This window comes from Xyrauchen texanus, chromosome 44 (genome assembly GCF_025860055.1).
Source record: "Xyrauchen texanus isolate HMW12.3.18 chromosome 44, RBS_HiC_50CHRs, whole genome shotgun sequence".
Lineage (NCBI taxonomy): Eukaryota > Metazoa > Chordata > Actinopteri > Cypriniformes > Catostomidae > Xyrauchen > Xyrauchen texanus.
In genome coordinates this window covers 1,717,446-1,742,445 of record NC_068319.1, presented here as the reverse complement: position 1 = coordinate 1,742,445, position 25,000 = coordinate 1,717,446, and the positions used below count along the sequence as shown (strand labels likewise).

General features: G+C 42.3%; 2 protein-coding genes across 2 annotated transcripts in view; one reads left to right on the top strand and one right to left on the bottom strand.

Annotated features, from left to right (window-relative positions):
* The window catches only part of LOC127636447 (small G protein signaling modulator 1-like), a 33,590-nt gene extending 25,224 nt beyond the window's left edge, over window positions 1-8,366 (bottom strand). The window contains exons 1-3 of the mRNA XM_052116924.1: window positions 8,280-8,366; window positions 8,136-8,179; window positions 6,266-6,341 (exon numbers count right to left, since the gene is read on the bottom strand). Of these exons, the coding sequence (XP_051972884.1) occupies window positions 6,266-6,341; window positions 8,136-8,179; window positions 8,280-8,286 (127 nt within the window). The 5' untranslated portion in view covers window positions 8,287-8,366. The remainder of the gene's footprint in view (window positions 1-6,265; window positions 6,342-8,135; window positions 8,180-8,279) is intronic.
* Window positions 8,367-12,759: 4,393 nt separating this feature from the next.
* nup155 (nucleoporin 155) overlaps window positions 12,760-25,000 on the top strand; it is a 21,260-nt gene continuing 9,019 nt past the window's right edge. The window contains exons 1-21 of the mRNA XM_052116843.1: window positions 12,760-12,893; window positions 13,352-13,519; window positions 13,646-13,783; window positions 14,897-14,993; window positions 15,076-15,146; window positions 15,400-15,492; window positions 15,600-15,863; window positions 18,680-18,753; window positions 18,836-18,927; window positions 19,083-19,180; window positions 19,268-19,536; window positions 21,287-21,457; window positions 21,546-21,656; window positions 21,742-21,836; window positions 22,770-22,855; window positions 23,005-23,067; window positions 24,041-24,191; window positions 24,293-24,359; window positions 24,441-24,556; window positions 24,649-24,752; window positions 24,842-24,975. Of these exons, the coding sequence (XP_051972803.1) occupies window positions 13,378-13,519; window positions 13,646-13,783; window positions 14,897-14,993; window positions 15,076-15,146; window positions 15,400-15,492; window positions 15,600-15,863; window positions 18,680-18,753; window positions 18,836-18,927; window positions 19,083-19,180; window positions 19,268-19,536; window positions 21,287-21,457; window positions 21,546-21,656; window positions 21,742-21,836; window positions 22,770-22,855; window positions 23,005-23,067; window positions 24,041-24,191; window positions 24,293-24,359; window positions 24,441-24,556; window positions 24,649-24,752; window positions 24,842-24,975 (2,436 nt within the window). The 5' untranslated portion in view covers window positions 12,760-12,893; window positions 13,352-13,377. The remainder of the gene's footprint in view (window positions 12,894-13,351; window positions 13,520-13,645; window positions 13,784-14,896; window positions 14,994-15,075; window positions 15,147-15,399; window positions 15,493-15,599; window positions 15,864-18,679; window positions 18,754-18,835; window positions 18,928-19,082; window positions 19,181-19,267; window positions 19,537-21,286; window positions 21,458-21,545; window positions 21,657-21,741; window positions 21,837-22,769; window positions 22,856-23,004; window positions 23,068-24,040; window positions 24,192-24,292; window positions 24,360-24,440; window positions 24,557-24,648; window positions 24,753-24,841; window positions 24,976-25,000) is intronic.

Sequence of the window (25,000 nt, the reverse complement as noted above, 5' to 3'; positions counted from 1 at the left end):
TAGCAATAAAAACAATCACTGACTGCTCGTGGGGATTTGCTGTATCATGTGCGGTGTTCCATTCAACTGGAAACCTCCTACTAGGACAAGTGCAAAAGAATGCCATTTGGAATGCCACTTGAAGTTGGACTTCCATCTTGTAAACTCGTGCTTAGTGCTGCATCCCATTCAACTCTGATAGTTGGAATTTCCAACTTCCTATTAGGACAAGTACAATAGAATGCCATTTGGAATGCCATGTGAAGTTGGAATTCCAGCTTGGAAACTCATGCATGCAACTCGGAAAGTCGGATTTATGACTTCCTACTAGGACAAGTGAAATGGAATGCCACATGAAGTCAGACTTCCAACATGGAAACTTGTGCTTAATGCTGTGTTCCATTCAAACCGAATAGTCTGAATTTCCAACTTTCCACTATGACAAGTGTAATGGAATGCCACTTGAAGTTGGAATTCCAGCTTGGAAACTCGTGCTTAATGCTACCTTCCAACTTCCTACTATGACAATTCGAATGGAACGTCACTTGAAGGCAGACATCCAACTTGGAAAATCGTGCTTAATGCTGCCTTCCATGCAACTCGGAAAGTCAGAAATTCCAACCTCCTACAAGGACAAGTGCAATGGAACGCCACATGAAGTCAGACTTCCAGCTTGGAAACTTGTGCTTAATGCTGCGTTCCATTCAACTGCCTGTTTATAGGTCTTCTTCTAAGCATCAGGCAATGAAATGCCTTTATGGTCAGAGATCGGAGAAATCAAGTCGGAATTTCCCACATCTGACTTTGAATGGAACGCAGCGTAATCTTTCAATTGTCAATACTCATCCATATTTTTATCATCATTTCAATGCATATTTTCATTAGATAATCAAGTGTGGGCATGCAAAGAAAAACTTAATGATATGGAAATGTGCCAGTTCAGCACATACATCTGGTCTGAATAATAATAATAATAATAATGATAATAATAATAAAAACACCTCATCTGGTGAAATAAGTACAGACAAAATCCATCTGGTGAAAATAAAGGCTATGAAAAACTTTATTTGGTAAATTCTTGAATATAGAGAATTGTTATGATGCCAAGTCTCTGTCATTTCAAAATAAGAGTCCCCAGTGATTTTTGGTTTGGTTTATAGATGATTGAGATTTAGGTGCATGCTGAAAAAAATCATGAATCATATGAATGAACACTAAAAATGCTAACACATTTTAAAGCTTAGAAGCTGGACTTTATAATTGGACTCAAGATGGCGCCGAGTATGGCTGCTGCGTTGCGAGCTCCGTTACAACACTGCGGTTTATTGTTTGTTTTGTTTACAGTTCTTTGTTTCTTTGTCTTGGATGTTGTCTGCCTTATTGTTTACGACAGACAAACGCTTTTGGACATTAGTTCTACAATCACACATCGAAAACCGGACTTCAAATTCCTTAATGCCGACCCGCTGTTTACAAACACGCCGGCGGAGCCCTTTGTCTGTGCTGCTCGGCCGCGGAAACGCAGAAGGAAAAGAGGAAAACGAGCCGGCGTTCTCATCAGAGTAAGACGTCGTGCAAATCGACCCCCGCTACCCAGTATACTACTGGCAAATGTTCAGTCTCTGGACAACAAACTCTGCGAGCTGAGAGCGCGGATCTCTTTCCAACGAGAGACGAGGGACTGCTGCGTTATGTGCCTTACAGAAACCTGGATGTCTACGGAGATTCCAGACTCGGCCATCGAAATCACGGGCTTTTCCGTGCACCGAGCGGACAGAGCGAAAGACCTCTCTGGTAAAAGCAGAGGTGGTGGTGTATGTTTTATGATCAACAAATCATGGTGTGATCAGAGGAACGTACATTTCATCAAGTCTTTTGCTCTCCTGATCTGGAATATCTCATGCTTCTGTGTCGACCATTCTGGCTACCGAGGGAATTCACAGCGGTTATCATCACAGCTGTGTACATCCCCCGCAAGCCGACACAGACCGGGCACTCAGGGAACTGTATGGGTGTATAAGTGAGCAGGAAACCGCGCACCCTGAGGCTGCGTTCATTGTTGCCGGGGACTTTAACAAAGCCAACTTCAAAGCAATCGCCCCAAAATACCACCAACACATAAAGTTCAACACACGAGGGGACCGGGTTTTGGATCATTGTTACTCTCCCTTCCGGGAAGGCTACAAATCCCTCCCCGCCCCCCATTTGGCAAATCGGACCATTCTTCCGTTCTGCTTCTGCCCGCTTACAGGCAGAAACTGAAACAGGAAGCACCCACCCTCAGAACGATCCAGTGCTGGTCGGACCATTCAGACTCTGCGCTACAAGACTGTTTTGATCACGCGGACTGGGAGATGTTCCGGTCCGCCTCTGATGACGACATCGAGGTTTACGCTGACAGCGTAACGTGTTTCATCAGGAAGTGCGTAGAGGACGTTGTTCCGACCAAAACTATACGGATATACCCCAACCAGAAACCATGGGTTAACGGCGATGTTCGCGCGGCACTCACTGCGCGGACCTCCGCTTTAATTCTCCTAACACGGAGGAGCGTAAACAAGCCAGTTATGCCCTCCGTAACACTATCAGTGCAGCTAAACGCCAGTACAGGCACAAGCTTGAAGGCCAGTTCAACACCACTGACTCTAGAAGTATGTGGCAGGGAATTAACACAATCACGGACTACAAGCGGAATAAAGTCTCCGCCATGAACACCGCTGCATCTCTCCCGGACGAACTTAATACATTTTATGCTCGTTTTGAGGACAGTAACACCGCCCTCGCGGAGAGAGCACTCGCTGCTGACGCTACAGAGGTTGATTCACTCTCCGTCTCTGTTGTGGATGTAACCCGATCATTCCGACGGGTGAACATCCGTAAAGCCGCGGGTCCAGACGGCATTCCGGGCCGCGTCATCAGAGCGTGCGCGAATCAACTGGCTGGTGTTTTTACGGACATTTTCAATCTGTCCCTCTCCCTGTCTGTAGTCCCCACATGCTTCAAAACATCAACCATTGTGCCTGTACCGAAGCAAGCTATAATCACATGCTTAAATGACTGGCGTCCTGTTGCTCTGACCCCCATCATCAGCAAATGCTTCGAGAGGTTAATCAGAGATCACATCTGCTCTGTTCTGCCCCCTCTTTGGACCCATTGCAGTTTGCCTACCGCAACAACCGCTCCACTGATGATGCCATTGCATCTACAATACACACTGCTCTCTCCCACCTGGAAAAAAGGAACACATATGTGAGAATGCTGTTTGTAGACTACAGCTCAGCATTCAACACCATAGTGCCCTCCAAGCTTGATGAGAAACTCCGGGCTCTGGGCTTAAACAGCTCGCTGTGCAGCTGGATCCTGGATTTCCTGTCAGGCAGACGTCAGGTGGTTAGAATGGGCAGCAACACCTCCTCATCACTGACCCTCAACACTGGAGCCCCGCAGGGCTGTGTTCTCAGCCCACTCCTGTATTCCCTGTACACACATGACTGTGTGGCAACACATAGCTCCAATGCCATCATTAAGTTTGCTGACGATACGACGGTGGTAGGTCTGATCACTGACAATGATGAAAGAGCCTACAGAGAGGAGGTGCACACTCTGACACGCTGGTGTCAGGAGCACAACCTCTCCCTCAACGTCAGTAAAACCAAGGAGCTTGTTGTGGACTTCAGGAAGAAAGACGGAGAACACAGCCCCATCACCATCAATGGAGCACCGGTGGAGAGAGTCAGCAGCTTCAAGTTCCTCGGTGTCCACATTACTGAGGAACTCACATGGTCCGTCCACACTGAGGCCGTTGTGAAGAAGGCTCACCAGCGCCTCTTCTTCCTGAGACGGCTGAGGAAGTTTGGAATGAACCACCACATCCTCACACGGTTCTACACCAGCACTGTAGAGAGCATCCTGACTGGCTGCATCACCGCCTGGTACGGCAATAGCACCGCAGCACAACTGCAAAGCCCTGCAAAGGGTGGTGCGAACTGCCAGGAACATCATCGGAGGTGAGCTTCCTCCCTCCAGGACATATACACCAGGCGGTGTGTGAAAAAAGCTCGGAGGATCATCAGAGACTCCAGTCACCCAAGTCATGGGCTGTTCTCACTGCTACCATCAGGCAGGCGGTATCGCAGCATCAGGACCCGCACCAGCCGACTACATGATAGCTTTTTCCCCAAGCAATCAGACTGTTGAACTCTTGATCTATCAGGATCAATAATTAGCACTGCACTTTATTAATCTATAATCTCACACTGGACTGTCAACATATTCTCCTCAATACAACTGCTATATATATATATATATACACATATATATTTCATATACTCCCACTTATTGTATTGTATTGTATATTCTGTTCTATATTCTGCATTGTATATAATTACTGTGTTGTGTAAGTATGTGTACATCTGATTTGTAAATTGTTTTGTGTAAGTATGTGTACATTTGATATGTAAATTGTTTTGTGTAAGTATGTTGTTTATTGTAATTGGTATATGTCTCGTCACTGTCATGACTGCTATGTTGCTCGGAACTGCACACAAGAATTTCACCTACTGTTGCAATTGTGTACATGGTAGTGTGACAATAAAGTGATTTGATTTGATTTAATGCATAAGTAACATCTGAGGTTGTCACCCATCCTAACAACCACCAGAGGGAGCCTTCTCCCGAATACTGATCTTCACCCATTTCCTGTTTACCACATGCATATACAGCCATGCAGTTCCATTGTTCAATGCGAAGTATTCCCAGTTTACCCTGCCTTACCGAGCGTTTTGCCATTGTTTCTTGATTCATGTTATGACCATTGCCTTTTTGGATTACTCTTTGTTTTGTTTGCCTGGTTGGACTGTCTATTTGGTTTAACTAATTAATGCGTTCATGACCTCAAGACTAGATTATTGTAATGCATTATTGGGAGGATGTCCAGCAAGATCAATAAATAAACTTCAATTGGTTCTAAAGGCAGCAGTCAGAGTGCTAACGAGAACCAAGAAATAGGATCATATTAGCCGCATGTTATCATCGTTACATTGTTACCTGTTAAATTGCGTTTACATTTTAATATTCTCTTAACTACGTACAAAGCTTTGAATGGTCTCCGCAGTACTTAAGTGATCTTCTGTAAAAGCTGTGAAAGCACAGAGTTTATAAGTTGTCACTTCTTCTGAATATAAAAACGGCAGATGCTCCCGATTCAAACGAGCCCAAAAATAATGTGATATGAACCTTAGACCTTAAAATAATCATTGATAAAAATGCATCGCTACCTCAGATATCTGTTTCAATCATCCTGGTTACAAAGCCGACCAATCGCAGCTGTCGTGATGTGCGTAGATGCGACACGTAGTATTTACATTGTTGGAGAGGTGTGTGTCACACCACTACACAGACGTGTCAATCAACCTAATGCTTTTAGATCAAAAGGTTTTTTAAATTATGAAAAACAGACATTTTGTCAAGTGCGTCCAAACTTTTGACCAGTAGTATACGTCCTTATTAAACTTGTATGGTTGAAAGGCGGTATTGCACTCGCTCTATCGCACCGTTGTCACGAAAAGAGAGCTGAGCTGGAAGGCAAAGCTCTCGATCTACTGGTCAATTTTTGTTCCTACCCTCACCTATGGTCATGAAGGTTGGGTCATGACCGAAAGAACTAGGTCACGAGTACAAGCGGCCAAAATGGGCTTCCTCAGAAGGGTGGCGGACTTCTCCCTTAGAGATAGGGTGAGGAGCTCAGTCATCCGTGAGGAGCTCGGAGTAGAGCCGCTGCTCCTTTGCGTCAAAAGGAGTCAGTTGAGGTGGTTTGGGCATCTGGTAAGGATGTCCCCTGGCCGCCTCCCTAGGGAGGTGTTTCAGGCACGTCCAGCTGGGAGGAGGCCTCGGGGAAGACCCAGGATTAGGTGGAGAGATTACATCTCCACACTGGCCTGGGAACGCCTCGGGGTCCCCCAGTCAGAGCTGGTTAATGTGGCTCGGGATAGGGAAGTTTGGGGCCCCCTGCTGGAGCAGCTGCCCCCCGCGACCCGACTTCGGATAAGCGGTTGAAGATGGATGGATGGATGAAAGACTCATATTAACAGTTTGTTGATCTGCATGAGTCATGTCATGTGTTGTTTCTGTCATGAACAGACTGCTAGGTGGAGGAGGCTCCGCAGCTCGCTGTAGCAAACGGATATGAAGTGTGTTATCAGTCAGACTAGTGAACGGCACTTAGTTAACCAGAGTAATTAGGTGTTTTATTTCACCAACCCACTCACTGTCCTAACGGTCATCTTACCACAGAAGGAAAATATGTGGCTGCTGTCTTCATGCACAAACTTGCGAGTCACGGCCTCTTCCATGATCTGCTTCACCTGAAAGACCGACAAAGTTGGAATCAATCATCATCTCACCTGCTTTGAGGACCCAACATGAGTCGTTATAATTTACGACCTCTGTGAGTCATGAGTAAATGCAGAGACGTGTGTGCACCTGCAGTCGTAATGAGTCATAAAGCAGCGTGCTGAACGTGTTGAATAAATCATGCTCTTACTCACTGGCTGCCTTTTAGATCAGATGTCATAATGAGTGGTTACAGTGTGCAGATGGACATATGTGTGTGAGAGCATTTATAAAAATGGTGCTGAAATGTGACTCATGATTGACGCCTCTTACACCTGATATGTCAGAAATATGGTTAAATAGAGGTTCAATACTTTTTCTTGACATGATTTGTGAGAATTACACTTATAAATATATATACAGCACATATACATCCCTGATGTATATGACTTTATTCAGCAGAAAGAAGAAACCAGCTCTGTAGGTTCATACAATGCAAGTGAATGGTGACCAGAACTTAGACACTCCAAAAAGCACATAAAGTCAACATAGAAGTAATCCATATGACTCCAGTGGTTTAATCCATGTCTTCAGAAGTACTATGATACATGTGGGTGAGAAACTGAAACCTTTTTATTATAAATTCTCCTCTCTGCCCAGTAGGTGACTTATTGTCCCTGTAATAAGTACAGTGCACTTATTACAGGGACAATCCCCCCGGAGCAACCTGGAGTTAAGTGCCTTGCTCAAGGACACAATGGTGGTGACTGTGGGGATCGAACCAGCAACCTTCTGATTACCAGATTACCAGTTATGTGCTTAGACCACTACACCACCACCACACACACACCAATGATGGCAGAGCTGCCATGCAAGGTGCTAGCCTGCCATTGGGAGCAACTTGGGGTTCAGTGTCTTGCCCAAGGACACTTCAGCATGTGGAGTCATGTGGGCTGGGAATCGAACCGCCAACCCTGCGATTAGTGGCCGACCCGCTCTACCACCTGAGCCTAAAATATGGATCTTTTTCCCAACCCACACCTATCATATGACTTCTGAAAACATGGATTAAACCACTGGAGATTTATGGATCACTTTTATGCTGCCTTTATGTGCTTTTTGGAGCGTTACATTTCTGGTCACCATTCGCTTGCATTGTATAGACCTACAGAGCTGAAATATTCCTCTAAAAATCTTAATTTTGTCACACATCTGGGATGGCATGAGGGAGAATAAATGACGAGAGAATTCTCATTTTTTGGGTGTACTGTTCCTGTCATGGCTATTACAGAAGTTAAGAAATGCTGCCTTTGTGTTATCACAGTCATCGCATTTGTGTGCCAAATGGTTCTTTATGGACATGCGCCATAGTATACATTGATGCCACCTTGATGTACCATATAAAAATACCATATGGTACATGAACCATCTGATACCATCACTATATTATTATACAAGCAATATCCAAACGTGCTGTAAAAGGAACACAACTAAGATTACACATTTTAAAAGATATACTGGCATGTTTCCGAAGGCAAATGGTAATTAACTGGGATTCATTTGGGCACCAAGATACATGCATGGCCAACATACAAAAGCGACTGTGATAGAAATGGGTGAAATGTTGTCTGAAGGGTACTTTAATAAACGCTGCATTGGCATGATCAAAGACATGGCATGTTTGGTGCATTGTGGTGCTGTACATTGCGTTTCACAGCTGCAACATTATTTTACGTGCATTATCATCTATATCTGTGATTGACAGCCTCAATGAATCATGACTGATGGCACAATGAATGCTGCTGATGCTGATGATCATCACCCACCTCCTTCTTCACGCTGCGCAGCAGTCTCTGACGCGTCTCTGATTCTGTAAACAAACACGCATATTCTCATCCAAAACATCATTGTGGAATGGCAGAACCCCTTTATGTCTGTCCTCTAACAACTAAAGTAGCCGAATATCTCACCTCCCATGGCTGATGTGTGCTGTCGAGGGTTCACTGTTGTTTTTTCGGTGTGTGTGATGCTCCGTTGTCAATGTGCGCAACGTGAGTCAGTGCTGCGCATCGAGGGTGTGGCCAACACACAGCCAAAACAACCTCATTAATAATCAATATCTCACTGATCGCGTCTATTGATCACCTTCAATCAGATCTGTATTGGTGATGCTGTGATTAAGAATGTGTTCTAATCTCTGGTTCATTACAATGATGTTTATGAGGGGGTGTCATGAGTACATCCTGCTGTGGTTGGTGACGTGAGAGCCAATCATGAAGCAGAGAGACAAGTAGGCCACGCCCCTTCATCATGGACTAGACTGAGATGCATGCTTATAACACATGTGTGAGGAACAACATGTATGTTGAATGTGTACCGGGTGTCTTTAGAAACACAGTGTAATATAATATATAATTGACTCATAAACTATTGCGTCTCATCCATTGGGAGGTTCAGCACCATGGACAGCGACTAGCTCAAAGAAAGGGGAGGAGTTTAGGGAGGTTTTTTTTTATGCCAAGAACAATCTGCGTTCAAGTTGCTTAATTTGGTACGGAAGCCCTGAAGCGCAAGGTGGAAGAAAAAAAACAAAAAAAAAAAAAACAGTGAAAAATTTAATAAATACATTTGTGTCACAGTTCGTTCCTGAGTCTTTTTTTTTTCTGGACGTGGACGCTCTGACGTAGTTGAAATAGGCAGCAACGTTCGTTGAGAATGTTTTGTTAACTATATTTAAAGGGGCCACAAAACATCCAGACAATGTGACCGGTATCATTTTTGACGACATATTACAAGTAGCGTATCCTCATGAAATATTTAAATATATTATTATATAATATTATATAAACCGTAATATCCACTACATCAACTCACCTGGCACACCAACAATTTCAGACACCTTTGTCCACACATCGTTTTTATTTTATTTATATCCCTGTAAGCAAACAGGTACAGATCAGATATTATGCGAAAACTCGCCACGGCAATAATCAAGTTCTCCTCCATTTTATCTTCGGATCTATTGTTTGGTGAGAACCAAAGTTTACACGGTTGTGTTCTCTAGACTTCGCTAGAGCGGAGCACTTCTATATTCCAATAGGTTGCCGCCGAACCGCGTCACAGCTCATTACCATAATGTTGCACGCACTTGAACTTTCCTCTGACCCCCACAACGGCCAAAACTCGCCGCGCCGCTTCTCGCCGCTGTCATAGAAAATGAAGGACTTCCGGTCGATTTGACGCTCTCGCCGCCTCTGTTCTGAACGCACGGTGGCACGGAGAAAGAAAGAAGAGAAACATTTTTTTTGAAGAGAACATTTTTTTTCTTTAAGAGAGAAAAAAAAATGATTGGCTCAGGAAGGAACTGGGACACAATTGTTTTTTTTTTCACTTTGCGGTTCAGGGCTTCCGTACTTAAAAAAAAAAGACAGTCATAGGCAAACATTTATAAGAAGTTATAAATCAACAGTATTCATTGAACATTTTTGTATTTGTTTTGTTGTTCGTACATTGAAGTCAACCCAAAAATTTTTTTACACTTTTTACACAAAACAATAATACACAAATTTACAAGATTTTCAATCTGTGAGTTTTTGTTGTTGCAGTTTAGGGAGTAGTACTGGAGTGGTGGTGGTGTAGTGGGCTAAAGCACATAACTGGTACTCAGAAGGTTGCTGGTTTGATCCCCACAGTCACCACCATTGTGTCCTTGAGTAAGACTCTTAACTTCAGGTTGCTCCGGGGGGATTGTCCCTGTAATAAGTGCTCTGTATAATACATTGGTACTCAGAAGGTTGCTGGTTTGATCCCCACAGTCACCACCATTGTGTCCTTGAGTAAGACACTTAACTCCAGGTTGCTCTGGGGGGATTGTCCCTGTAATAAGTGCTCTGTATAATACATTGGTACTCAGAAGGTTGCTGGTTCGCTCCCCACAGCCACCACCATTGTGTCCTTGAGTAAGACACTTAACTCCAGGTTGCTCCGGGGGGATTGTCCCTGTAATAAGTGCTCTGTATAATACATTGGTACTCAGAAGGTTGCTGGTTTGATCCCCACAGTCACCACCATTGTGTCCTTGAGTAAGACACTTAACTCCAGGTTGCTCCGGGGGGATTGTCCCTGTAATAAGTGCACTGTAAGTCGCTTTGGATAAAAGCGTCTGCCAAATGCATAAATGTAAATGTAGTACAGGTGGAAAGGCTATTACTCTCATTCCTTTAGTCTCAATCAAACTTTGCTGTTGTAAAAAAAAAAAAAAAAAACATTTTCTTTGTATTGTGACTTTGAGCTTTAAACATTTTGAAATACGCAAATGATGCATCATCATATTAAATGTGTGCATCTTTGCAGATTATGCCAAAAGTGATTTAGACATGTTTTTATTGTACATTTTATTATGTAATATCATCATCCCCTCGGTGCTTGTAATTGTCAGAAACGTTCGTCAAATCTTTTATCAACCAAATTATTAAATAAAATAAACAATTTCACACAAATGATTCAAAGTTCATGAGGAAAAACGAAACATCTGACAATTAACAGCAATAACCAATAACAAGCAAAATCGAAAATAAGCAACAACTTGGTGAAAAGGGCCTTTGAAGGTGATATAAAATAATTACAAATTAAATGTTGTCTGTACATTCTGTTGGCTATGATTATTGATCAAAAATATAAGGTCGAAACAGTCCACAAATCATGCAACATTGTTGACAAAATAATCAAAATATTCAGATGTACTTATAATATTAGCAAAGTTTTGTGCACACCAAACAGTCACATATTTGTATATACATATATTTACATTTCCCACCCTCAGTCAGAAACGCTTTGTTTTGGTGCTGCTTCTCCTTTAAGACCTGACAGTACACGCCCACTGTTCTGATTGGCTCTCTGCTCTTGATTGACCTGCTCTTGCCTTGTCATCTCACTGCTCACTGCTACTGGGTGTTGCTATGGAAGAGATACAAGTTAAAGTAGGCATTGATTTGTTTTTGTGAAAGTGGTCAGATCATGCAAATGTCTACGACAGTGTAGAGGTCTGCAACCCGACCCAGGCTCGACGGGACCCGAGAACCCGACGGGTTTCGAGATGGTTTGGGTCCGTTTTTCAAGTAGGCCTTCAGGTTCAGGTCGGGTTCAGGTTTGTATGTATGAAAAAATAAACAAGCTTACCAAACTTGTTTCGTGCACGCGCTCTCGCTCACAGACACGCGCGAACGTACAAGTTAGGGGGCGTTCACACCGAATGTGAATTTGCACATGTCTGTTCGGATTTCCCATTGTTTTCTATGTAAACACAGAATGTCTTTTGACATATGCACCATGTCTCGCTTTTTCCTTCAGTGTCTTTTGCAGGTTCCGGCACATTTTAAACACTGTGTCAAGTTAAATTAGATAGTAAGCAAGTTTGGGTTTGGGTTGGGATTGGGCTTAAAATCTGACGGAATCATTTGGGCCTGTAAGGTCAGGTCACACAGTCTCAGGATCAGGTTGGGCTTCATTTTAAGGCCCGTGAAGACCTCTAGCACAGTGTGACATCACAATGTGGAAGAAGGAGTGAATGAGTTGTTTTGGCAGCTTGGTTTCAAAAATGGCTCTTTTTGCAGAGATTGAAATGTGAGTTTGTTTTTATAGTACAGTGACCTCTTATATGTCAAACGATCAAGGAAAATGTGATTCTTCATGTCATGACCCCTTTAAAGTCACGATAAATCATCCATTCACAGAACTGTATTTGTTTCAATAATCTTTACAGCTATTAAACATGAATGTCACTCATATTAAAATTGAACTTAAATAATTGATGGTCATAAATACAAATACGAAATCCACACAGCTTTATAATAAATATTTGAGGTCAAATCAGAATTCATTTTCGGAACTAAAAAATGTATAATATTATTTTTATATAGTCAAGAAATCACTGTCATATTTTTTATTTATTATTATTTATTTTATATAGTCAATAAATCACTGTCATATTTTTTATTTATTATTATTTATATATAGTCAAGAAATCACTGTCATATTTTTTATTTATTATTATTTATTTTATATAGTCAATAAATCACTGTCATATTTTTATTTATTATTATTTATATATAGTCAAGAAATCACTGTCATATTTTTTATTTATTATTATTTTTATATAGTCAAGAACTCACTGTCATATTTTTTATTTATTATTATTTTTATATAGTCAAGAACTCACTATCATATTTTTTATTTATTATTATTTTTATATAGTCAAGAACTCACTATCATATTTTTTATTTATTATTATTTTTATATAGTCAAGAACTCACTATCATATTTTTTATTTATTATTATTTTTTTATAGTCAAGAACCCACTATCACTTGAGTCCACGGGGACAGTCCACGCAACATCAGGCGAGAAGGAGACTGAGGACTTTTATTTTGACACGCTGCAGTTTGGCGTGTGTTTGTTTCGGCGCGCTTCACTCACTGCTGCTAGGACAGATCACACGAGCTCTTGGAAAGATACACTGAAGTTCACAAACTCACTTTCCTTCTTCACTTTCGTTTGATATTTTATGAATATAATTTTCATTCAGAGGTGAGTTTATTTTAATCAATGTGAGAACAGAGCTCATGTGAAGAACTGCGCTGTATTTCAAACTAGCTGAACAGCTAAAGCTAATCAACATGTTGAGTTTACAATGTTAATTAAACTGTTTTACTAATCAAACATGGGTTAATTCCTCTTATTCAGTCAAGAGCTCAGAAAGGTTATCACTTTTATTATTATTATGATGCAGAATACATAGCTTTTATTGCAGTCAGTGTGAAATTACGTTAGAAATTTTTATTTTGTAATATATAAATGTAGGTGACTTGCATATATATAAGTATTTTAAAAAATTAAGCTGTGAAAAATGATTCATATCTAATTTATAATCATATTATATTGATATGTTTGTACTGTAGATATACATACATGTAGTACAGATATATCTGGTATATGTTTGCATACTCCTATCTGTTGTTGTTATATTGTGACTGTGTATGTTGTAGGTGGTTTGTGTCAGTGTCCAGTCATCATGCCGTCCTGTGCGGGCTTCAATAGTCCAGCTGCAGTTCTTCAGGAAGCTTTGGAAAACTCCGGCCGCTTGATTGACAGACACCTGCAGGAGGATCGCTGTTTTCCTGATCTGTCCGAGCTCCTCAATGTTCCCTCACATAGTAAGATTTACCGTCCTTTCTGTTTATCAAACCACATCACTATGATCAGGTATTATTACTCCTGTTTTAAAAAATGTTAATGGGTGTTCATTATCTTATCTCTGGTGTTTTTATTCTGTTTTGCAGATATGCCCTCTCTCTCTGGTTTGTCGGACATGGATTACCCGCTGCAGGGGCCGGGCCTGATCAGTGTACCGAGTCTTCCAGAACTCAGTGCCATCCGGAGGGTTCCGTTGCCCCCAGAGCTCGTGGAGCAGTTTAGCCGTATCCTGCAGCCCAATAACAAATACTTACTTTTACAAGAAACCAAGATGAATGTTGTGGGGGAAAATCTTCACGTAATTGTCAAAGCTAAACCAGACTCGTTGAAGTAGCTTCATAGGCTATTTATGAAAAACCAAGTCAATTTGCTGCTAAATGAATTATGCAAGACGTTATATAGAGACTTTGAGTCTATTTATAAAAAAAGCACAAAAAATACCTTTAGTTCACAATAACCGTTTTTTTTCCATCCTCGTGGTGGCGTAGTGACTCGCCTCAATCTGGGTGGTGGAGGACAAATCTCAGTTGCCTCCGCGTCACGTGGCTTGTTGAGCACGTTACCGTGGAGACGTAGCACGTGTGGAGGCTTCACGTTATTCTCCGCAGCATCCACGCACAACTCACCACATGCCCCACCGAGAGCGACAACCACATTATAGCGACCACGAGGAGGTTACCCCATGTGACTCTACCCTCCCTAGCAACCGGGCCAATTTGGTTGCTAAGGAGACCTGACTGGAGTCACTCAGCACACCCTGGATTCAAACTCATTACCGTTATTTTAAGATAATCACCTCCTCTAAGTAATGATATGTGCTATTTTATGTTCTGTTTATGTAGCCTAAATTTATAAGCGAAAACATGGCATATAAGCAACACCAACATAATTATCAAAGACATATAATTAGCTGTTACTCGCTATATTTTCATCTGTGAGTAAAACAAATATTCTGGTTGTATTTTACTCTTTGTGAGCTTTCCAACAACATATGACACATGAATATTTGATCAGTTTGATGTTTTTATCGATTGCAATAATATGTGCAGTGCAACATTTATTTTTTTTAAATAAAAGATAAAAACGTAACATTTCTGATTTGTCTCTATATTTCAAAGCACTTGTTCAGTTTTGGTCAAAATGTCTACATGCATTGTAAAATAGAGCTTCTGAGCTTTCAAACGACACCTATATTGTGTTGGCCAAGATGCTAGTTATTCATATTTTGATGTTTTGTTTTTCCTCGCGTGCTTAGAGGGTTCATGAAGTAACGTTTGAGGGATGTGGTTCAGTGTTGTTAAGTTGGTTGTAATACCATAACCGTGACATTTTGACAGATATGCAGTGTAACTGCATGATGGGTGTTTTCCCTGAAATCTCCCGGGCGTGGCTCACCATTGATAATGACATCTTTATGTGGAATTTCGAGGATGGGTGAGTGACGACAAAGTGACAATGCTTCTGGAACTATATTCCAGGCACTAGATTCTCATTTGTATTTCTCTCCTTTTTTCAGGAGTGATGTGGCGTATTTTGACGGCCTCAGTGAAACCGTACTATCAGTTGGACTGGTCAAGCCAAAGCCAGGTTGGTTAGTTTTTGCACCGTGTATAATTTCGAGCTTGCCGTTTTGTGACGACTAGGGACTGTGTTGTAGGTTTTGACATGATAACGCACTTTGTATGTACTTCCATTGCAACCAATGTTTTGTATTGCAGTTGTTTTGCACACTTCATGAATGAGTTTGCAGGATTTGAATACAGCTTGCTGGTTTGTATCTATCCATCGATTGGCAACCTTAATGATGTGACCTCTGTGATGGGTAACCTTTGTGTTACAGGTATATTTCAGCCACACATCCACTTCCTGTTAGTGTTGGCCACACCTGTGGACGTTGTGATCCTGGGTCTGAGTTTCCCTAAAGCACAGACAGGTGAGTGTCATATGCATTCTGATCAAATCCAATGAAATGTTAATGCCCAGGTACAGGTGTTTCGTTAGATCAGTCTAACCCTTTTGACTGTGTTTATATTCCTGTAGGGTTGAATGACAGTTTGTCAGGAGCAATGCAGCTGTTGCCGGATCCTCTGTACTCCATCCCCACAGACAACACCTACCTGCTGGCCGTCACCTCCACGGATCAGGGCCGCATCTTCATGGCTGGTAAAGACGGCTGTCTGTATGAGGTCGCGTATCAGGCGGAAGCTGGTTGGTTCAGTCAACGATGCAGGAAAATCAATCACTCAAAGAGCAGCCTGTCCTTCCTCGTCCCATCACTACTACAATTTTCATTCTCTGAGGACGGTGAGAATAGTATTTATGACACCTGTGTTTTGGATACGATAATGCTGGTTTTGGCTAAAAATATTATTCGTGTGCTGATATTAAATTGTGAAAATGTAAATTTTTAGGCCTGGAATAGTAATGGAAATAAATAAAATTAGAGCTATCGATTTAACGTGTTCATTTAGATTCTTAAATATTGTGCGTTTATGGCCGGCCTTGAATTGGGCTAATCAGCTGGGAGGGGGATAAAGAGGAGCCGGAGGAACCAGTTCGAGAGAGAGACGCACGCACAGGGCCACGTTGTTTGTTTTATGTTGAGTATTGCATTAAAACTTTATGTTGACTGTTCAGCCGGTTCCCGCTGCCTCCTTGCCCGTCCTAATACTGTTAAAGTGCTGAATACCAGTGAGACGCTCCAAACGTGCCATCTGAGGCACGTACGTGTAAATAGAGCGACAATTAAAAAAAGCGCAGACGGAACGCAACAACGTGAGAACTGGAAATATTGATGAACTCGATGCTAAACAGCTTGTGAGAATAAAACAATATATTGAGTTCTTAAGGCACTTTTTGTAAAGTCTAATGAATGTTTTATTCATCTGCCACAATAATGCAATTTATTCTAAACTGAATTTCAATCTGTATTATTTATATATATACATATATATATATTGGATATTGCATTTATAAATGTTAAAATTATTATGCATTATTTATATGAATTATCTTTGGCCCCCAAATATTCTCAGTGATTATTTAATTGATTAATTAATCAGCATGTCATGTAGTTAGTTCAATAACGATTTTTAATCGATTGACAGCCCTAAATAAATGATTAAAGTCCTGAAAATCTCTAATTTGGCAGTATAAATGTTCTTTAACCCTGTTCTAAAAAATAAAATGTGAAATTATGCTCATATCTTGCATATTTCTTTATTTATAAAAAATATATATATATATATATATTTGACAGTACATAATGAGGTGTACACAAAATTGCTGAAATTAAACTTTTTTTATTTTAAATATATTTTTTCAAATATTATTCATCATTTTTTATTTGTTCTGAAAATTCACAAAAACATGCATTTATCTATTATAAAGCACAATATCCATCGTCAAGTCTGGTGGTAGATTTCGGAACATCCACTTCCGTTAAAGGAATATTCCGGGTTCAATGCAAGTTGAGCTCAATTGATAGAATTTGTGGCATAATATTGATTATCATAAAAATGTAGACTCCTTTTATTTTAATTTTTTTTTTTTTTAAAAAGACACTAATCTGTGTTCCAGTGAGACACTTACAATTAGGGCTGGGTATCGTTCAAATTTTTTTTATATCGATACTGATACCTTGACTTCGATACCGGTTCCTAAATTATACTTTTTCTGAAATCGGTTTTAACAAGATTCCAAACATTACCTAAAAAACCTTCTCAGTTTGTTGACTTTTTTACAGACTCATCTCCTGAGCCTTCTGGTCTCCTCATGCCAGGGTCGGCAGGGGCAGAAGCTATAACATTAATGTCAAGAGGAAAAAAAAAAACAAACAAGAAAGCTAAACTGTTAATTCAGCCGACCCTAAGGATAAGTACGGTTTAACAAGATAACTAGTTTAATGTGAGTTAAACTTGATCAGTTACTGTCAACCTTAAAGCATTTTTAGCATCGATTTAGCTAGCTATCTATAGCTATACATCCAAACAATATCTAACGTTACGTAGGTCACAGTTTATAGGACTATGTCACCGTGCACAGAAACGTTAATTTAACCAGTACACAAGCATGTACCACTACAAGTTAGCCGATTTTGTTAGTTGGTTTGTTTGCTAAACGTTAACCTACCTGTCGGAGTCCCAGTCATAGCGCCGCCGCTACTCATCAGTAGTTTTGGAAGAGGACTCGTGTGGTGGGCATGTTGAAGGAAGCTCTGTGGCAGGCGGACGCTGAGAGGATGACTGCACTGGCTTGGGCTTCTTGCAGTCGATGACGGAGCAACTTTCTGCTCTTAAGTTTATTCCGTGTACTGTCAAGTTCTTCATCAGATTTGTCATGTTGTCGGTCTTTGTAGCAATTATCTTGTCACAAATATTGCATTGTGCACTGTTGACATCAAGCCTGGTGAAATGTAGCCACACTTTTGATCTGTTCCACATCTTTCACATGTATGGGGTTTGAGACGCATACACACTACAGCCTCACATGTGAGCCGTGTCTCTGGGCATAAACTAGTGTTTTTCCTTGACGCCTAAACGCAGCCAATCACCGGCACATCTAGCATGCTACATGCTGATCGTTGACGAGATTAACCCCTTAGGTACCGAAATATGGTACCGAACGACAAGATATTTTTTGATACTCGATTGTTTAGAGGCAATTCGGTCGGTGCCTAAAATGTATCGAACTCGATTCCCAGCCCTACTTACAATGGAATTCAATGGGGTTTAATCCATAAATGTTACAATACTCACTGTTTCAGAAGTATAGACACAAGATTTAAACAATATGTGTGTTTACATGATTTTACCATGATAAAATCACTTACTAACATTTTATTTGTGAAGTTATATCCAATTTTTACAGCTTCTTTGCCATGACGACAAAAAGTTGGTGACGAAAAACTAAAAGTTAATTCGCCTAGAAGAGTAGTTTGCCCCATAAATGACGATTTAATAACTTTACCGCTCAAATATTGGCCCCATTGACTTCCATTGTAAGCGAACTTGTATTGAACCCGGAACATTCCTTTAATCAACCAATCAAACGGTCGTCACTAATGCAGATTGTATTACTGTTTTTGCTCCTGGAAGTTTGATTCTAGTTTCTTTTTGCAGATCCAGTTGTTCAAATTGCGATCGACAATTCACGGAACGTCCTATACACGCGTTCAGAGAAGGGAGTTCTGCAGGTGATCGCTTTAAACATTAATCATGTGCTTACCAAGTGTTTACCATTTGCATGGCGTTCTGACATTTCCATATGCCCTTCAGGTGTACGATCTCGGCATTGACGGGCAGGGAATGAGTCGAGTCGCTGCCATGTCTCAAAGCTCCATCGTATCAGCAGCTGGAAACATCGCCAGGTAACAACTTCACCTGTGTTTTCTGTATCATTACATATATGTAGACATTATGGGTGAAAGCAAGAGCCGATAATTACTGAATGAGTATTAGAAATCTGTGGTTCACCCCTCGATCATTTGTCAATGCAATTTCATGTCTCTCTCCCTATTTTCAGGACGATTGATCGCTCTGTGTTCAAACCCATCGTTCAGATCGCTGTTATTGATCGCTCCGAGTCTTTAGACTGTCAGTTGTTGGCCGTCACTCACGCTGGTATGAATTTTACATTTATTAATAGACACATCATGAATCATTGATTAGTGTATATACTCTTGAGTTGTGTTTATGTATTCTGTGCAGGTGTTCGTCTGTATTTTAGCACCTCCCCATTTGCTCCGCCCAACGCCAGACACACTGCGGCTCGTCCCAGCATCCTGGCACTGGTGCATGTTCGTCTGCCACCCGGATTCTCTGCGTCCTCTATTCTCCAGAAACCTGCTAAGGTGCACAAGGCTTTGTACAGTAAAGGAGTTTTGCTGATGTCTGCGTCTGAGACGGAGGACTGTGATGTTCTGTGGTGTATGAACCACGATTCATTTCCGTTTAAGAAGCCCCTCATGGAAGCTCAGGTCAGAGACCCTGTTTACCGCCGAAGACCCTTGTTGTGTGTCCGTTCGTCTGTGTGTTTGTCTCTCTGCCATTTGAATGTCCTGTTGTCTGTTTTTCCATCTTTCTATCTGTCTGTCTGTTTGACCATCTAGCTGTTTGTCTGTTAGTCTGATTCTCAAATTAGAGACTCTTGTGTGCTTGTGTCTTGTTGTTGGGCATCTGGGTTACCCACTTCTCTTTCTGTCCCGGTTAGATCAAGTTTGTTTTATTCATTCAAAACAGACGTGCATGGATTGAATAGCCATCATCTCTCAAAAGAACAATAGATTGTTGCGTTTGAGGAGAAATATTTTATGCTTTTTGGATAAAATTTATGCCTTTATTTTATGTGTAAAGTATACTATATTATTGCGATTTCCACACTTCATTAAGTTAGCACAATTTTAACTGCTTTTACACAAATAAATTATACTTTATTACTAAGTTAATATATTTAGGTTTCTTAAGGATTATGTGACTTCTGAATATTTCCCTTCATTTTAATGAATGGGCATTTGCTGTCAGACACGCTAAACCACGCCCCCAGTACTGCACGTGTGTGTGCGTGTGTGAGAGGAGCTCACAGATCCTTGAAAGATGTGGACAAAGTCCCATCGGTGAGCTCCTCCAGCAGGCAAGGTTGTGTGGGCTGGGTCATGTAGCCCGCATGCCCGGCCACCGCATGCCGGCCTGATAGAAGGGGCTAAGCGGGCTGGGCACGGGCTGGAGAAGAGATGGAGTGATGTGGTACAGGAGGATGTGGAGCTGAGTGGACTTGCCGATGACTGGTACCAGCGGTGTCAAGATTGGCCTCTCTGGAGGAGGCTTGTGAAGGATGCTGCTGGTCAGTTGGAGGGCAGAGGAGCGATGCTCACAACAACGAGCAGAGCACCGGGTGGCTAAAGCACAGCAAGTTGGCACAGTAGGGGGCACAGGTGGTGCATCAGCCAGTCATCTCAGTCAGTCGACCTGTGTCACCTGTTGGATCTGTCCTGTGACCTCCTGCCAGCGGGCGTTTGACACAAGCACAAGCGTCGTGGTGACGTCACTGCCACTTAGTCAAATGGCAGTTGTTGTTGTTAGTGTGTGTGTGTGTGTGTGTCAAGACTGCAGAACAGACATTCTCGAAGAATGCCAATACAAACGGCTCAGCATTTACTTGTGCATTAGATTTTACATACACTAATTTCTATTTAGAACCCGCAAAGCTTTCGTTGGCTATTTAGTGGAGAAAACAAATACATTCTCGATTCCCAGTATGAACGGGAATGCCGTTCTCCCACGAAATTCACTCCGGGAACTACGTTTTCCCCCATTTCCAGCCCTGAGTATAATGGATAATACCGTCCAGACCGCTAGAGGGCGCCGCTTGCTCGCACAATGCTGACTGAAGCACTGAATGCAGAAACGCAGGTTTTTAAGGTTTAGTAATCGTGCACGGCCATTTTGTGATTTCAATCTTAATTCAATCAATCATGCAGCTTTAATGGATGTCATACCAATGTGTTAGAAGTCAAAGTCTGCTGGTTTCAAAGCATTAGGCATCATGTTGCCTATAGGTAAGTGCCGCTGACTATTGACGCTGACGATCACCCCTGGAGGTGCGAGTTTGAATCCAGGGCGTGCTGAGAGACTCTAGCCAGGTCTCCTTAGCCGTCTAGTCTGTCTGTATGTCTGTCTTACTCTTAAGTCATATTAAAATACTCTTATATTCATGTTCTTCCTTTGCAGATGACAGTAAATGTCGACGGTCACTCGTGGGCTCTATGTTCTTTAGAGGAAACTAAATCACCAAAGATCATCACTCCTCTGAATAAAGATCTCATTCCTGTCACGGACTCGCCATTAGTCGTTCAACAGCACAGCATCCCACCGCAGAAATTTGTCCTTCTGTCTGCTCAGGTACAATCTCCATTTGTCGTCGTCTTCTACCAATATTCCTCGATTTGTCCTTCTCTTACTGTGCATTACATTTTTTTACCTTCTTCAGGGAAGTCACATATTCCACAAGCTGCGACCCGTGGATCAGTTACGCCACCTGCTGGTGAGCAGTGCAGGAGGAGAGAGCGAGGAGATCGAGAGGTTCTTTAAGCTGCACAGGGTGAGCGATGTCACGTTTATTCTTTTAATACAGAGATTTTCTCCTGTTCACGTATGTGTCAAAAAGTCACTAATTTCCGCCACAGGAGGAGCAGGCGTGTGCGACAGCGCTCATCTTGGCGTGTTCCTGTGCAGCGAGTGATAGAGAGGTGTCTGTATGGGCCACACGAGCGTTCTTCAGGTCTGACTTCCAAATGCTTCCTTTTGACATGTTTTTTTAAGAACGTCAGTAGATGGGGGTTCTGGGTATCTCAGCGAGTATTGACGCTGACTAGCACCCCTGGTGTCGTGAGTTTGAATCCAGGGATTGCTGAGTGACTCCAGCCAGGTCTCCTAAGCAACCAAATAAATAATCAGACCTAGTTTTAGGGCTTTACGATTAAAGTCGGCATGAAACGGACGTTGCGAACGACTTCCGTATTGTGTTGTATTTCAGAGTGAAACGGCTTATCGAACAAGAAAATAAAGTAGTGCGGGATTTGAGTTTATCCATTGGTTGTTGATTTTATTGTGAAAATATGGGCGTTGCATAGCGGAACGGCGGCAGATCCGCGCTGCTCCAATCAGAGCCGGTAATCGGTGAAATTGACCGGCGATCTCAACACTATGATCTGTAGCCGTTGAAAAACGAGTGAGGAAAAGATAACCATGTTTTGAATCACAATACACTAAATATTAAGGAAACCAACACTTACTCATGCTGTGCATCCCAAGATAACTCCTTTCAAAAATATAAATAAACTCCAGAGACGTCCGAAGCGTTGCGTTCATTAGTGATGACCTCAACATGTCAGCAAGGTGAAATCTCTCGAACACAATCGCGAATTCGGCGTTATTCCTCCTCATTCCAGCCGGCTGACCTGTAACCATGGACATTTCGGTTCAGGAACGGTAGTTTTGAAGGAAAACAGATGAAAATAAACCTTGCCAGCTTCATTGATGCTTCGTTCAACTCTACGCAAGGTTGTAATATTTATAAGAAAAGGGGGTGGGGTTTAAGCGGACGAAGTGATTGGAGAAGTCCTGAATCATTCACAATAAGATCAATAACATGCAAAGTCTTAAAGTTGACTCATGACCATGAGTTTTGAGATTTTTGATGTTTTTTCTGAAGGTATGGTGGAGAGGCACAGATGCGTTTCCCGTCGGCCATTTCTGGCCCCAGTAATGTCGGGCCTATCTACAGCTCTCCAGTACCAGGTGAGAACCATTTTAACTGAGTGCAGAAATCGAACATGTTGTTGGTTCAACATTTTAACCATTAACTGCCTCTAATCATTCACTAGAACATGATTGTTCATTTGTGTTCTGTTGAGTAACGTCTAACTTTTCGTCTACTGTGATTCTAGGATCACCAGTGCCAGTCGGTAGCCCCCTACCACACCCCAGTTTCCTTGCGACACCTGCCCCAGGTATAAAACTACCCCTCCATTTAGAAAACGCTTTACTGATGTGTGTGTACCAATATAGCTGCTAAACAGGGCTCATGGGGAAATTATATATATATATATATATATATATATATATATATATATATATATATATATATATATATATATATATAATTTTTATTTTATCCCTTTTCTACCTAATTTGGAACGCCCAATTCCCACTACTTAGTAGGTCCTCGTGATGGTGCAGTTGCACGCCTCAATCCGGGTGGCGGAGGACGAGTCTCAGTTGCCTCCGCTTTTGAGACCGTCAATCCGCGCATCTGATCACGTGACTCGTTGTGCATGACACCGCGGAGACTCACAGCATGTGGAGGTTCATGCTACTCTCCTCGATCCACACACAACTCACCACACGCCCCATTGAGAGCGAGAACCACTAATCACCACCACGAGGAGGTTACCCCATGTGACTCTACCCTCCCTAGCAACCGGGCCAGTTTGGTTGCTAAGGAGACCTGGCTGGAGTCACTCAGCACGCCCTGGATTCAAACTCACGACTCCAGGTGTGACAGTCAGTGTCAATACTCGCTGAGATACCCAGACCCCCACGGTTTTTTATTTATAAAATCCAGGACGTGCTGAGTGACTCCAGCCAGGTCTCCTTAGCAACCAAATTGGCCCGGTTGCTAGGGAGGGTAGAGTCACATGGGGTAACCTCCTCGTGGTCGCTATAATGTGGAGTTGTGCGTGCATGCCGCGGAGAGTAGCGTGAAGCCTCCACACGCTACGTCTCCGTGGTAACTTGCTCAAGTCACGTGATAAGATGTGTGGATTGACGGTCTCAGGCGCGGTGGCAACTGAGATTCATCCTCCGCCCGGATTGAGGCGAGTCACAAATCCCAATGAAGAAGTCCCACCCTGTTATTACCTGCTGTTTTGTTTGAGACGTAGAGCCTTTAGTGAAATTGCAAATGGCATTTACCCATGACAGGTGTGTTCCCGCCAACCGTGTCGACCCCTTACATCCCCGCTACACCTATGTATCTGAGCGGTGCCCCCTTCACAGCCGTGACCTCTGGACCAGAGGTCATCTTCTCCGGAAAGCACGACGGCATCAGTATTTACTTCACTCGTATACTCGGGTCAGTCAATGTGACGGTCAATTACAATGTGTAAATACGTAATGTTCCTAACCATTCAATGAAGGTTTCTATAGATTGATTCTTTTGATGCTTTCAAACAGGAACATTTGGGACGGTAGCCTCGCGATGGAGACGACCATAAGCAACGGAAGTCAAGCTGTGACTATTGTGAGTCCCAGAAATGCACTTTAACCTTTCCTGTGTAGCTCAGCGCCCACTGTTGATGATTTCTTTGTTGTTCTTTTAAAGTTGGAGAGCACAGCCAGTTCTTCTGATCTAGAGGTTGTTCTGTTGGAGCTTCAGGGCCTGAAGGAATTTCTGGATAAAAACTCACAGTTCAGTCCAACTTCACTGGGCGTGGCCAAGTACGTGGACCCTGTCGTTTCCGAACCATCTGTCCGGTTCGCATTTAGCGGTGCATGCTTGCTTGATGTTCTAACTCACTTGACATCCTCAGTTTCAGCTCACCGGCAAACCTACAGCAAAGGCTTCTGGGATTTATGCGTCCAGATGGAGCGAGCTCTCATCAAGTCCAGCAGGATCTACAGAGGAAATATCACAGTAAGTTTAGTGTTCTTGTAAGGAGGATCTAAGTAGCTTATAGCTTGTCAAACTACAACTGATGTTCACGTCTCACGTTCGTCCCTAAGCGGAGGCTCAGGCGTACGAGAAGTCGTCTCTTCAGGGAATGCAGCAGCTGATCCATCGCTCCTGTCAGACACTGGCGCTCTGGAAACTTCTGTGTGATCATCAGTTCAGCCTCATCATCTCAGAGATGCCCAAGGTGAACTAACTGTCACTGTACCGTC